This window comes from Sturnira hondurensis, unplaced genomic scaffold, assembly GCF_014824575.4.
Source record: "Sturnira hondurensis isolate 20B ecotype Veracruz unplaced genomic scaffold, ASM1482457v3 Scaffold0007036, whole genome shotgun sequence".
NCBI lineage: Eukaryota > Metazoa > Chordata > Mammalia > Chiroptera > Phyllostomidae > Sturnira > Sturnira hondurensis.
The window spans coordinates 5,771,768-5,787,572 of NW_028079667.1; the positions used below are offsets into that span (position 1 = coordinate 5,771,768).

A 15,805-nucleotide genomic window follows, 5' to 3' on the forward strand; every position below is an offset into this window, starting at 1 on the left:
ATGTTTGATGTGTCTTTTTGGACATTGATGTTTCTCTCTCTCTTTATCCCTCTCTTCCCATCTCTCTAAAATAAATAAATAAAATCTTGAAAAAAAATTTTAATTGAGAGTTTTTCTCTATTGTATAATGACAGAATATCTGAAAGTTATCTAAAGAAGAATTTCAGCAGGAAATACAAAGTTTTAAGAATGAGGTAGATATGTTAAAATTAAGTTTTCTGGCTTTGGAAAAAGAAAGACAAACTTCAAAAAGAGGTAGAGGTTAACTTACTGCTACTTTTTATAGTTTTTATAAGAACTTTTTATAGTTCTTATCAATTATCTGATCCATTCTTGGTTTTCACTTATGAAAAAAGTTTGTGTGTAAAATGAGTTTGTGTAAATCTGTAATTGAATCTAGAGATTGATTATTTCGGCCATCCAAATAATAGTAGCTCAGGAAAACATTCTCATAATTTTTGTTCCTTAATCAACTTAATTCTCTCTCTTAGTCTTCCATGTGTACTGGGATACTCATTTAGCTATGTACTGTATGACCTGAATATGAAAAAGCATAAAGAAAATTGCTTTAAAAATGTAATAGCAGTGGGGTTTGTGGGGTTTTTTTAGTTTATTGGCTTCAATATAAATTGCCTTCCATAGTCAATAAGATGGGAAGGGAGCCATGACTGAGGGAAGGAACATGAACAAATATTCCCAGCTGAACTCATCTGTTACCGTAGGTCAGTGTGTGCAATCTTAAATGCTTTACTCAAAGCCCTGGAACTTAGGGTTCCAAAGTGACGGCTTTGAGATATCTTTAGTAACAAACACATATACTGCCACATATGTTCAGTTTATCATTACTCTCAGATGTTTTTGTACATTCAAACCTTTATATAATGTTGTTTAATAAAGTATGGAAAATTTTGACAAGTATGACATTATCATATAGGTAGCAAAACACCTTTACAAATAATTCAGTACTTAAAGGAGAAAACTGAGTTTTGAGGCACACCAACTAAAAAACAGACAAAAGTTGAGATACTCTTCTTTAAAGACAAGAGGTGGATGAGCCCTTTCCCCAAACTAAAACATTAAATTAATAGGCAAAAGTCACACTTTTAATTTATCTAATTAATTTGATGAATTGTTCTTTTTTCTGATTCAGCATTATAGAAGTGATTCTATAATGATTCTATAATGATTCTAATGATTCTATAATGATTCTATCTGATTCTCTTTGGGTGGCATAAAATGCTAGGTATTACATCTTTAGGAGCTTTGGACAGATCATTTAACCTTGGTTTTATTCCCATTATCAGCAAATACAGGGCTAACATAGATAATGACCTCTATACCATATCCTCTAGCTATAAAATTTTATGGTTATTGAATGTGAAATTTAGGGAGCCCTACTCATTTTCCAGGATTGTACATTACCTAACAATTCATCACTTTCACTCTGTTCCTGTGATGTAGTAAAATTTGGTTCATATATTTTATGAATACTATCACTTTTTTTATAATTTCGGGGTCTAAAAGCAAAAATAATTGTACAAGTCAACATAAAAAAATATAGCTTATTGCAGAAAGAGGAAAGCTTCCTGTTTGTCACTGAAGCCCAGTGTCACGTCCTCCAAACCTGTCTGTGTCATGCAGAATCCAGGTGGGAAAGAGATGATGACAAATTTTATGTCCTTGTCCTTTTATTTCTATGTTTCTTCTGGACAAATGGAAGAGGGGTAGAAGGGAGAGTGGGCGTGAATAGAGCCCAGAATTAAGAAAGCCCTTTTTGAAATCTTAGAAAATTCGGCTTTATTGAAACAGAAATGAAGCAGAATTTAGAATTTCAAAGACCTGTAATGATAAAATTAAATAAGCACAAAAATATTTTTACTGATTGAAGTCATGACAAACCGAGAGCCAAAATAATAAAATTAATGAAAACACAAAAGGTCTTTTTTATAAAGATTTTATTTTTTTATCTATAGAGGGGAAGGGAAGGAGAGAAATATCAGTGTATGGTTGCCTCTTGTGAGTCCCCTGCTGGGAACTGGCCTGCAACCCAGGCATGTGCCCTGACTGGGAATTGAACCACAATCGTTTGGTTCGAAGGCCCATGCTCAATCCACTGAGCTACACCAGCCAGGGGTAGGTTTTTTAATAAATAAAGTAATAACAATGTTCCTCAATACCAAACTGTCATTAAAGGTTGAAGGAGAGAAAAAGATGCACAACAGTAGTGAAGTGGATGTAATAGAAAACGTGCACAATGCTGACGCTGACAACAGTGATGCATTAATTCAACAAAAGAAGAGCGAACGAACTGAGAAGCAGCCATTCCCTATTATAGGGGGTGAATATTCTGATGGGTAAGGTGACAGCAATATTTAATAGTAGGTAATTATTATTTTCCTATGAAGAAGATACTAATTTGAGCTCATATTCATGATAAACAAATTTAATATTTTTACCAAGGATGTTCAGTGTTGTCTGGTGATAAGAAAAATATAAGTTAACAAACAATGAGATACCATTTTCTGAAGTCATAATGATATTTAAAAATAACAACCAGGTTGGCAAATGAAAGAAAAAAATGGCATTTTTTAAAATATATTTTATTGATTATGCCATTACAGTTGTCCTATTCCCCCTTTCCTTCCCCTCCACTCTGCAAACCCCCCCCACCACCCTCCTTTAGTTTATGTGTATGTGTTACAAGTTCTTTATATTCTGTATTTCCCATGCTATTCTTGCCCTCCCCCCTATCTATTTTCTACCTACTGCCTATGCTACTTATTCTCTGTACCTTCTCCCCTCTTCTCCTCCTCCCACTCCCCTGTTGCTAACCCTCCATGTGATCTCCATTTCTATGGTTCTGCTCCTGATCTGGCTGTCGTTTTAGATTGCTTTTGTTTTAGGTGTGGTTGTTAATAACCGTGGTTTTGCTGTCCTTTCACTGTTCATATTTTTTATCTTCTTTAAGCCCCCTTAACATTTCATATAACAAGGGCTTGGTGATGATGAACTCCTTGAACTTGACCTTATCTGAGAAGCACTTTATCTGTCCTTCCATTCTAAATGAAAGTTTTGCTGGATAAAGCAATCTTGGATGTATGTCTTTGGAATTCACTTCTTTCCAGCCCCTTCTTGCCTGTATAGTCTCTTTTGAGAAATCAGCTGACAGTCTGATGGGAACTCCTTTGTAGGTGACTGTCCCCTTATCTCTTGCTGCTTTTGGGATTCTCTCCTTCATTTTAATCTTGGCTAATGTAATTATGATGTGCCTTGGTGTGTTCCTTCTTGGGTCCACCTTCCTTGGGACTCTCTGAGCTTCCTGGATTTTCTGTAAGTCTATTTCCTTTGCCAGACTGGGGAAGTTCTCCTTTATTATTTGTTCAAATAAGTTTTCCACTCGTGGCTGTTTCTTTTCCCCTCTTGTACCCCTATAATTCAGATGTTGGAATGTTTAAAGATGTCCTGCGGGTTCCTAAGCCTCTCCTCATTTTTTTTTTTGAATTCTTGTTTCTTCATTCTTTTCTATTTGGTCATTTTTTTCTTTCTTCTGGTCTACTGCCTTCATTTGAGTCCCAGTTTCCTTTCCATCACTATTCGTTTCCTGTGCCTTTCCCTTCATTTCAATTAGTTTAGCCTTCATTTGTTCCTCTAATCTGTGACTAAAATCAACCAGTTCTGTGAGCATCCTGGTCATCAGTGTTTTGAACTGTGCATCTGAAAGGTTGGCTATCTCTTTGTCACTTAGAATTATTGGCTCTGGGGCTTTGAGCTATTCTTGAGCCATAATGTTTTGGTCTATTCATGCCTATTATGTATGAGGAGCGGAGCCTTAGGTTTCACCAAGGCCGGGGGACCCAGTTGCTAGATTGTGATGCTGTATGTGGGGGCAGGGGCAATGGCGTTTGTTCCGCTCTTTCTTGGATTTCGGTCTCCTCTGCTGCTTTTTGCAAGCAAACCGGGCCCCCCTGGTGCCGGCTCCAGGGTGTGTGGGCCTGTGCACCATCCAGGACCCTGTGGGTCTCTGTGACAAACTCTTTGTGAGCTTGGGATCCTCTCTCAGCACCTCAACTGGAAAGTCTTCCCAATTGTTGCTTTCAGGCTCTAATTTTTGTTGCTGAGGCCTTAGCCTGAGTGGTCTATCTCACTGTTCGTTCCTTGGCCTGGTTTATCTGTGTGCGAATGTGTGACCGCAGTCAGCCAGCCATCTTGTGCCCTCACTGGGTCCACCCCTTGCCACCCCACACCTGGGATCCGCCAACCGCTGCCTGCACTCCTGGGTCGGTCTGGCAAATCTTTCATGCCGGACCCCACTCCACCGCTGACTCCACCTCTCTTACTGGTCTGGCTGAATGGTTTTGCTATTGTCAGACTTCCATATAGTTCAGTTTTCTGTGTTTTACCTGCGTTTTTGTTGCTAAATCTTTGTTGTCTTTAAACTTGGTTGTGGGAGGAGGCACAGTGTTTCCACCTATGCCTCCATCTTGGCCAGAAGTCAAACAATGGCATTTTCATACACCATTGCTAGATAAAATTGATAAATATTTTTGGAATGGTAGTTATTAATAAATGGCATGTTTCCTAATTTCAAATGTGTAATTTCTTTATCTCAACAGCTGTACTTCTGGAACTAGACCCTGCAGGAAAGCATTCTAGGGACATTTATTATATATCACTATGTGTATAAAACGTACACTAGGGCATTATATATAATACATGTAGTATAACATAAAGTTAAGAATATATTTTATATATATATATATTTATATATATATATATATATGCCTCAAGGACATTTACATAAATATGTTACATGCAGGGCAGGGCAAGAGTAGGTTTGCAGTTGTTCATATGGAAAATATTAAGTGTAATTAATAAATAATAATACAAGACTAAATTCTTTTGTGTACTCACAACTGTAAACCTACTTTTTGCCCTCCCTGTAAATACATATGTTAAGGATATTTTTTATAGCATTGTATATCAAAAACTTGGAGATAATCTAAATACCTATCTATAAGGAAATAAATTCTTAAACCTATAAACTAAAATGGTATGTAACCACTGGAAAAAATGAGGTTAGTTCTATAGCATACTGATTATTTCATAATTGAAGTATATTTAAAGCATTTTGTTTGATGTCATATCTGAAACAAATTTTTTAGAATATTTTTAATATCTGCTGTGTTTCAAAAGCAGATACATGCTACACTGGCACTCTCCTTGCTACCATCAAAATTGCAAGTTACTAGATTTTTCTGTTTTGTTTTTAATATGTGAGTGCTCAAATATTGGACCCCCAAGTTAATCTGAAAGCAAGGAGTTTCACGTGACAATTTGTTCCTTGTCTTGTTTAAAAATTTCAGTCTATTGAGTAAAACATTAAAACACACCAACAGATCAATCTGTTAAAGCAGGGGGCACAGACCTTCTCTGTAAAAAGCCAGATGGTCAGTATTTCAGACTTTGTGGACTATCGGGTCTCTTTCACTCCAGTCTGAAATCTTCCCTAGACAGTAGGTGAAGGAACATGTGTAGCTGTGTGCCAACAGAACTTAGTTTACGAACAGGCGATGGGCTGGACTTGCAGGCAGTTATTTGCTGCCCCTGCACTATAAACCACAGTGCTGCTGATGTAGTGAATCTTTTTTCTAAAGTTTCCCTGCATACATGCCTTTATCCTCTCTTTTTTAAAGAGAATATATTTCAGTATGTACCACACCAAATTTTTCAGCAGTGACTTCATATATATAATTTTTAAAAATTCCATTTATAAAGAAAATTTTCTGCATGCTTCCCCCTTTATTTCTGTTACAGAATTTTAATATAACTAGTTACTTTGTATATTATAGTAATTAAAAATATTCTAGAATTGATTTTCATCAAGCAAAAAATCTTTGTGACTTTTTTTAACTGTAAGAAAAATGATCATCAGTTATGTAATGTCATTTCCAGATAATATCCGAAAATATCCAGATAATCGGATATGTAATATCAGTGATTGGTAAGTGACGCCATGATCGCTGACTGATTAAACACAATTAAAATTGGTTCTAGTGGCTTCTCTTACCATGACTACTTCTTAGTCTTTTCCTAAGTCTGAGGCAACCTTAACCGAATGTTTTCTCTGTCAGCGTTGCCTTCCATCAACTATGTTCATAATGAAGATTATCTCATATTCTATAATTATAGACTTATTTTCTAAGTTTCGGTCAAGAGGAATTATTTAATAAATGTTCTCATAAAGACCCCTCCTTTTTTATATGCTTAGTGTTAAGCAGAAGAGTTATTTACATAACTATATTTGTAAAAAGTATTGTTAGTTTTGTTTTTGTACAGCTTTGTTTGTTGTATAACTTGTATACAACTTAGTTTGTATATTGTACAAATTTTAGTTTTTGTTTGCTTAGATTCAATTGTTGATAGATATGTATTTTTGCCATTTTCTTGCTAATCATTGGATCTTCTTTTTCTTAATTGAGTCCCTCTAAGATTTCATGTAATTATGGTTTGGTGATGATGAACTCCTTTAGTTTACTATTTTCTTGTCTGGGAAGCTCTTTGCCCTTCAATTCTAGATTTGTTGGGTAGAGTGATCTTGGATGTAGGTCCCTGCTTTTCATGACTTCAATTATTTCTTTTTTTTTTTTTTAAGATTTTATTTATCCTAGAGGGGAAGGGAAGGAGAGAGAGAGAGAGAGAGAAACATCAATGTATGGTTGCCTCTCATCTGTCCCCTGCCAGGAACCGGGAACTGGGAACTGGCCTGCAACCCAGGCATGTGCCCTGACTGGGAATCGAACCGTGATCGTGTGGTTCGCAGGCCCGCGCTCAATCCACTGAGCTACACCAGCCAGGGCTCATGACTTCAAATATTTCTTACCAGTCCCTTCTAGCCAGCAAAGTTTCTTTTGAAAAATCAGCTGACAGTCTTATAAGAACTCCCCTGTAGATAAGTAACTTTTTTTCTTTTGCTGCTTTTAACATTCTTTCTTTATTGTTAAGCTTTGGCATTTTAATTATATGTCTTGGGAGGGGCCTCTTTGCATTCATCTTGTTTGGAACCCTGTGCTTCCTGGACTTGCATGTCTATTTTCTTCACCAAATTAGGGAAGTTTTCTTTTTTTTTTGTATATATATATATATTTTATTGATTATACCATTACAGTTGTTCTATTCCCCCCCTTCATTCCCCTCCACCCGCACACTCCCTCCCCTACCATTCTCCCCCCCTTAGTTTATAACCACGTGTCTCAAGTTCTTTGGATTCTATATTTCCCCCACTATTCCCTCCCTCCCCCCTATCTATTTTCTACCTACCATCTATGCTATTTTCTGTGCCTTCTCCCCCCTTCTCCCCCTCCCACCCCCCTGTTTCTAACCCTCCATGTGTTCTTCATTCCTATGGTTCCACTCCTGATCTAGCTGTCCTCTTGGTTTGCTTTTGTTTTAGGTGTGGTTGTTAATAACTGTGAGTTTGCTGTCCTTTCACTGTTCATATTTTTCATCTTCTTTTTCTTATATAAGTCCCTTTAGCATTTCATATAATAAGGGCTTGGTGATGATGAACTCCTTGAACTTGACCTTATCTGAGAAGCACTTTATCTGTCCTTCCATTCTAAATGAAAGCTTTGCTGGATAAAGCAATCTTGGCTGTAGGTCTTTGGATTTCATGACTTGGAATACTTCTTTCCAGCCCCTTCTTGCCTGTAAGGTCTCTTTTGAGAAATCTGCTGACAGTCTGATGGGTACTCCTTTGTAGGTGACTGTCCCCTTATCCCTTGATGCTTCTAGGATTCTCTCCTTCATTTTGGTCTTGGCTAATGTAATGATGATGTGCCTTGGTGTGTTCCTTCTTGGGTCCAACTTCTTTGGCACTCTCTGAGCTTCCTGGATTTCCTGGAAGTCTATTTCCTTTGCCAGACTGGGGAAGTTCTCCTTTATTATTTGTTCAAATACGTTTTCCACTCATGGCTGTTCCTCTTCCCCTTCTGGTACCCCTATAATTCGGATGTTGGAACGTTTAAAGATGTCCTGGAGGTTCCTAAGCCTCTCCTCATTTTTTTGAATTCTCATTTCTTCATTCCTTTCTGGTGGGATGTTTTGTTCTTCCTTCTGGTCCATTCCATTGATCTGAGTCCCCGTTTCCTTTGCATCACTATTGGTTTCCTGTGCATCTCCTTTCATTTCAATTAGTTTAGCCTTCATATGTTCCTCTAATTTGTGACTTTGTTCCTCTAATTTGTGACTATAATCTACCAGTTCTGTGAGCATCCTGATGAATAGTGTCCTGAATTGTGCTTCTGAGAGGCTGGCAATTTCTTGGTCGCTTAGGTTATTGGCTCTGGGACTTTGAGTTCTTCTCGCACCATCTTTCGGGTTGTTCGTGCCTGTTCCATAGCAGGATCAGAGCCCTAAAGTGTTCACTAGAACAGGGCAACTAAGTTGCTGGTTTGTGACGTTGTATGTGGGGGCGGGGTCAAACAGGGACAGTGGCTCTCACTGGTATTGCAGGGCAACTAAGTCGCTGGGTTGTGACGCTGTATGTGGGGGCGGGGTCAAAGAGGGACTATGGCATCCTGTCCGCCGCCTGCCGCCGCGGCCCTCACTGGTGCCGCAGTTGCTGCCGTCACCGGGCCCACGCGTTTCGTCCCACTGCACACGAGTGTGCCACCGCCGTCAGCCCTCGTCCCCTGGGGCCTGCGTGGTCTGTCTCACTGTGCTCGAATATGCGCCCGCGGTCTTCCCTGCACCCCAACTGGTTCCAGTCTGCCTGCGTGCCTGGGTCGGGGGCCCTGTCCTGCCCGACCCTGCTCGCTGCTGGCTCCGCCCCTCTTACCATCCCCATTGAACAGTTAGACGTAGTCGGACTTCCATATAATTCAATTTTCTGTCCTTTGGTTGTGTCTTTGTTTCTCCAAATCTTTGTTGTATTCAAACTTGGTTGTGGGAGAAGGCACAGTGTTTCCACCTATGCCTCCATCTTGGCAGAAGTCCGGGAAGTTTTCTTTCATTATTTTTTCAAATAGATTTCCAGTTTCTTGCTCTTTCTCTTCTCCTTCTGCTACCCCATGCTAGGAATGTTGGACCTCTTAAGTTGTCCCAGAGGGATAACTGTCTTCATCTTCTCTCTTGTTCTCATTGGTAGTTTTTTGTCTCCTTATGTTCCAAATCATTGATTTGACTCTCAGCTTCATCCACTCTACTGTTGTTTCTCTGTAAATTGTTCTTTATTTGTTGGTGTATCTTTTGTTTCTAAATGGATCTTTTTTATGCATTTGAGATCCTCACTAAGTTCCTTGAGCAATCCTTACCAGCAACACTGGAAATCCTTATTACTAACAGTGTTTTGAACTCTGCATATAAAAAATCCTTACCTCCATTTTGTTTAGCTCTTTTCTGGAATTTTGATCTGTTCTTTCATTTGTGCCATGTTTCTTTGTCTCCTCATTTTGGCAGCCTCCCTCTGTTTGTTTCTGTGTCTTAGCTAGAGCTGCTTTGACTCCGTGTCTTGGTAGTGTGGCCTAACACAGTATGTGTCCTGTGGAGTCCACTGGCACAGCCCCTCCTGTCACCCAAGTTGGGTACTCGAGATTCGTGCTTCATGTAGGCTGAGTACACCATCCTTTTGTGCTTGAGTCTTGGTCGCTGTTGGCAGATCAGTGGGAGGGATTGACACAGGCCAGTCAGCTGCAGGTATTGGCTGTGACCATTTACCACCAATTTCCGTACTTTATGGAGGATCAGCTGTATAGGGGCAGGGTGGTTTCACCATCAGAGGGTGGTCCTCTGATGTGGTCTGTAGCTGTCCAACTGGGTGTGCTGGCCCTGGACAGCCCTAAACTGTGTTTTGCCCAGGGCAGCCCTGCCTGAGCTCTAAAGCAATCTGAGATGACTGCTATTTGTGCTAAACTTAGAGATTCCCAGACAGAGCCAAGCTGTGGATCTGGACTGGCTACTGGTTCTTAGTGCAGACCTTGGGGCTCACTGAGGCCATCTGTTGTTTGTTTGAGAGGATTTAGGAAGTTGTGCAGCATGAGCCAAGACCAGCCATTCATATGAAAAAGCAGCTTTGGCTGGGAGGGCCCATAAGTTAGGTAGGACAGTCTCTGGGGGATCTGCAGGGTGGGTCAAACAGCAATGGAAAACATTGCTGGCCTATAATAAATGGGTTAATTTAATGTAACCAAAAAAAAATACAGGTTGATGGAGTCTCAGATATGGAACCAGCTTGCTGGCTCTCTGGCTCTGTGCTAGGGAGGGTTCAGAAAAGACACAATGGCTTCTGCTTACCTTGATGCCAGACACTTCCTTTTCTCCCAATATGTCACTGGTGGTGCCTTTGAAACTGCTACCTTGGTGCTGGAGCTTAGGAGTGAGTCTGAGTAGGTGAGTCCATGTGTGAGTTCTTTAAGAGGAACTGTTTGGGGCTCCAGTAGTTTTTTCCACCAACTCAATGGCTGCTGGTTTTTGCAGCCAGGAGTTTTGGGATTTAACTTCCTGTCCCTGGAACCCTGTGGTGGGGGATCCTGGTGTGCGGCTGGGACTCCTCACTCCTGAAATATCCCTCCAAAATTTTTATTCACCACACATGGGTAAGGGACAGTCTGTTCTGTGTCTGCACCCGTCTTACCAGAGTGGATGGATATGGTTTCTTTAATTCTGTGGTTGTCAGACTTCCATTCACCTTGATTTCCAATGGTTCTGAGTAATGGCTGTTCTATAGTTTAGTTGTAATTTTGATGTGGTTGTGTGAAGGAGCAAGCCGTGTCTGCCTGTGCCACCATTTTCCCCATTCTTGAAACACATGTTTTGAAGCCAGATTTCCTGGGTTTGAATTCTGAATCTGCTATTGACTACCTCTGTAGATTCTGGCAAGTTACTTAGCTTTTCTATGCCCCATTTTCTTTCTTTGTCAAGTATCTAATACATTGCCTACCCCCAAGATTTCTTGCAAGGATTACAATGCTCCTAACACATGTAAAATGCTCACAAAAATGCTCCCTAGTTGCATAGTAAGTCCTCAAAAAGCTAGTATCATGACTATTATAAGAGGGATTCCTTCATATAAGGTCTTAAGTAGTACTTTCCAACTAGGTCTTAGTGCCAGTAAAAACTTGTATTTATTGAAAATGACAATGAAAAACCATGGTATATTATTTCTTCCTATCAGAAGTACAAGTAACAACATTATGTTTTTCCTTTTCCTTTGGCTTTGTCTAAATTTAATACTTCATGTTCATATTAGTGGTATATTTTCTTTATCCTTTAATGTTAGTTCTCCTATTTATTGTTAATCCCCCTTCGTGAAAATTAATTACAAATGCAGAGATAAGACTATAAACCTTATATTACATAAGAAACAGTAGGTTTAGATATTCTGTATATCTTAAGTATCCTAAATATTTACCTGAGAAGAATTGTTTTCTTTTTAGATCTCCAGAGAAAACATCTTATGAAGAGAAAACATTTAGTGAAGAGAACAAGGTATTGTAAAAAATAAACTATCAAAAATATTATTTGTGGTAAAAAATTATAGTAGATATAGTGAAACAACAGGAAATCTTCCTTTGTTATAGAAACGTGTACTTTTTAAGGTAATTTAGAAATATTATTGATAAAGATATCTTTTTTTATAAAAATCAGTTCTTTTAAGGATACTTATATTTTTGCTTTTACAAAAAGGTGGATATTTGTCACCTCTATATACTTAATATATTTTATCAACATTTTGAAAACCAGTGTTATTTCTTTGTAGGTCAAACAGAAATTTAGTTCCTTGGATGACCTTGATGATGTAACTCAGTCATCTGAAACATTTTCAGAACACTGTGAGTTACCTTACTCCAACTGTCAGAATCTCATGTTGCTAATTGAACAACTTGGCATGGATTGTAAAGGTAGGACCACTGTCTAAATATAAAGCATTTTTATGCATACTGTAGTAATATTATGTACAACTTGTGTAGTATTGAACCATTAGAGCACAGACGTGTTGTATAGCTGTTTATCTAAGGAATATGTTCAATATTACCAAAAAGTGAGAGCCATTGTCTGCTCTCAGCCAAACAGCTATGATAATTTCCACTTTACTTTTCTCAGTGTGAATGGCAATACCGTTCACCTAATGTGTCCATTGGCTCTGTTTCTCTCCAGTGCCTTCACCCCAGGTCAGGTTATGAAGATTCCCCCCCAGGGTACTGAAATAACCTCATAACTGTTTTTCATGCCATTTCACCTCCTGGAACTTGGGTGTACAAATATATTATATATTTTTTTTAAAATTGAAATCTCATTGTGTTTAATTTTTAAGTAGATTTTATTGATTATGCTGTTACAGTTGTCTGATCTTTTTCTCCCCTTTATTCCCTTCCACCCTTCCTCCCCTTTCCCACCAACATTCCCCCGCACTTAGTTCATGTCAGTGGGTCATACATGTATGTTCTTTGGCTTTTCCATTTCCTATACTATTCTTAACCTACCCCTGTCAATTTTGTAGCTACCATTTATGCCTCTTATTCCCTGTACCTTTCCCCCAGTCTCTCCCCCGACACCCACTGATAACCCTCCATGTGATCTCCATTTTTGTGATTCTGTTCCTGTTTTAGTTGTTTGCTTGGTTTGTTTTTGTTTTTAGGTTCAGTTGTTGATCATTGTGACTTTGTTGTCATTTTACTGTTCATAGTTTGGATCTTCTTCTTTCTCTTAGATAAGTCCCTTTAATGTTTTATAGAATAAGGGCTTGGTGATGCTGAACCCCTTTAACTTGACCTTTTCTGGGAAGCATTTTGTCTGTGCTTCCATTCTAAATGAAAGCTTTGCTGGATAGAGCAATCTTGGATGTACCGGTAGGTCCTTGCCTTTCATGACTTCAAATACTTCTTTCCAGCCCCTTCTTGCCTGCAAAGGTTCCTTTGAGAATTCAGCTGGTAGTTATGGAAGTCCTTTGTAGGTAACTGTCTCCTGTTTCTCTTGATGCTTTTAAGTTTTCCCTCATCTTTAACCTTGGGTAATTTAATCACGATGTGCCGTGGTGTGTGCTTTCTTGGGTGCAACTTCTTTGGGACTCTCTGAGCTTCCTGGACTTCCTGGAAGTCTATTTCCTTAGCCAGATTAGGGAAGTTCTCCTTCATTATTTGTTCAAATAAGTTTTCAGTGTTTGCTCTTGTTCTTGTCCTTCTGGCACCCCTGTGATTTGGATGGTGTAGTGTTTAAAGTTACTCTAGAGGTTCCTAAGCCTCTCCTCACTTTTTTGAACTCTCGTTTCTTCATTCTGTTCCAGTTGAATGTTTATGTATTCCTCCTCATTGATTTGAGTCCTGATTTCTTTCCTTTTAATCATTGGTTCCCTGTATATTTTTCATTATTTCACTTTGCATAGCCTTCACTTTTTCCTCTGTTTTGCTATCATACTCACCCATTTCTGTGAGCATCCTGATTACCAGTGTTTTGAGCTCTGCCTCTGACAGGTTGGCTATCTCCTCATCACTTAGTTGTATTTCGTTGAAGCTTTGATCAGTTCTTTGATTTGGCCCCTATTTCTTTGTCTCAGTGCACCCATTATGATGTAAGGGGCAGAGCCTCAGATATTTGCCAGGGTAGGGCAATCCACATGGCTGCATTGTGGCACTGTAGGTGGGGGAGTGGTCATAGAATAATGCCTCTTGATTGGCTGTTGGCTGGCTTTGAGTCACTTATCCCTGTACTCCAAGCAGATGGGCCCTTCTGGTGCTGATTCCTGTGTGGGTGGGTTTGTGTATGTTCTAGGACCCTGTGAGTTTCTCCAACAAACTCTCCTGTGAGGCTGGGAGTTTTTCCCACCACCACAACTCCCATAGGTTTTTAAAGCCAGAGGTTTTGAGGCCTTATTTCCCCATGCTTAAACCGTGGGTTGCCTGGTCTGTCTCACTTTCCAGTTGTTCCTCCTGGTTTACCCACATGCAAATGTGGGGTGGCCAGCTGTTGCCTTGCCCACCTGGTCCTCCAGCCACTGCCTTGTCTCAAGTCCTCTCTGCCCCAGCTGCCCATCTCCACTCCTCCTACCAGTCTGAATAAATGTGTCTTCTTTACCTCCTTGGTTGTCAGACTTCCATACATTTTGATTTTCTGGCAGTTCTGGTTGGTTTTTGTTTTTAAATTGGTTTTTGTCCTCCTTTCGGTTGTGTGAGCAGGCAAAGTATTATACCTACATATGCCTCCATCTGGGCCAGCAGTCCCAGATCTCATTGTCTTTAAAACCAAGCCTTTACTTCTCATTGCTCTAAGTTTAAAGGCCACAATATCCTCTAGCTTCCTTTTGTATCATTTTATATCCTCTTTCCATCTGTGTTACAGCCACTGTCTTATATTTTTTTCCTGTAATAGTGCTTTATTTCCAACAGCTTGGTTAGGTAAACTGTACAGACATATGAAGTGTATAGCTTGATAGTTTTGATGTGTGTGTACACATACGAACTCATCTCCACAATCCAGCTAGTTAGCATATCCATCACCCCTGAAAGTTTCCTCATACTTTTTTGTATCCCTTGTGAAGAGACTGCTGAGTTGGGTTTTTTGTGTGTGTGCCATTTTCCATTCCCAGCAGCACTGCATGAGAATTCCATTTCCTCCATATTTTCACTAACATTTAGTATTGTCAGTTTTTAAATCTTAGCCATTCTGATGGGGATGTGTATACCCACTGTGCAACCAACTGAGCCATGACACTGGCCAGCGCCCTTTTTCTTTCTGATGAAATCCAGTATAGTCATTTGTTCTTTTATGGATTCTTCTTTTGTTGTTCATGTCAAAGAATTTTTGCCTAGCATAGGGCCACAAAATTTTCTTTTAAGTTTTCCTTTAGAAGTTTTATAGTTTTAGGTCTAGTGTTTAGATGTGGTTCATTTTGTGTTCTCTTTTACACGTGAAGCAAGGTGTGGATTCAAGTTCGTTTCTTTGCATATGTGTATCTAATTGTTCCAGCACCGTCTGTTGAAAGGGCTGTATTTTCTCTACTTCATGCCACTGTGCCCTTGTCAAAATCAGTTCACCACATGTGTGTAGATTTATTTCTGCACTCTGTTCTGTCCCGTTGATGTATCTGGCCATCCTTACATCAGTTTGAGGTGTTTTAATTACTGTAGGTTTATAAAAGTCCTTGAAATCAGATAATGTCAGTCCTCCAGTTGTACCCTTTTTCATTATTATTTTGCTATTAGAGATTACTTTGTATTTCCACATGAATGTTAAATCAACTTATCAATTTTTGAAAAATCCTGCTAGCATCCTCAAAACTAGATTTAGATCATGTTGAATCCACAGATTAATTTTTGTGAAAAATTAATTTTTTTAACAATGTCAAAATTTCAACCCCTGATCCAAGTTTGTCTACATTTATACTGCACATCTTTAATTTTTTCTTAGTAATATTTTAATGTATAGGTCTTTCTATCTTTTATGAGGTTACCCATAAGTATTTCTTATTTCTTAATGCAATTGTAAATAATATATCTTAAATTTTAATCTCAGATCACTCACTGATAACATACATAAATACAGTTGACTTTTGTATATTGATTTTGTATCCTTCAACTTTGCTAAATTCATTTACTAGTTCTAGTAGCTTTTGGGCAGAGTCTATCAGATTTTCTACATAACCAAATGTTGTCAAACTTTCTTAAACTACTCTAATACTAAAGATAGTAAATACTTAAGACTTGTGGCCAATAACATTCTCCATCACAACTAATTAGCTCTGCCACTGTACCATGAGAGTAGCCACAGACAATATGTAAAGTATCGGACATGACTGTATTTCAGTAACTTTTTA

At 38.9% G+C, this 15,805-nt stretch overlaps 1 protein-coding gene across 3 annotated transcripts in view; it reads left to right on the top strand.

Annotated features, from left to right (window-relative positions):
• Window positions 1–15,805, top strand: part of ANKRD26 (ankyrin repeat domain 26) — a 149,565-nt gene that overhangs the window by 57,832 nt on the left and 75,928 nt on the right. For all 3 annotated transcript variants that reach the window (XM_037051046.1, XM_037051048.1, XM_037051047.1), the window contains exons 18-20: window positions 2,194–2,354; window positions 11,433–11,484; window positions 11,756–11,897. In XM_037051046.1, the coding sequence (XP_036906941.1) occupies window positions 2,194–2,354; window positions 11,433–11,484; window positions 11,756–11,897 (355 nt within the window). The remainder of the gene's footprint in view (window positions 1–2,193; window positions 2,355–11,432; window positions 11,485–11,755; window positions 11,898–15,805) is intronic.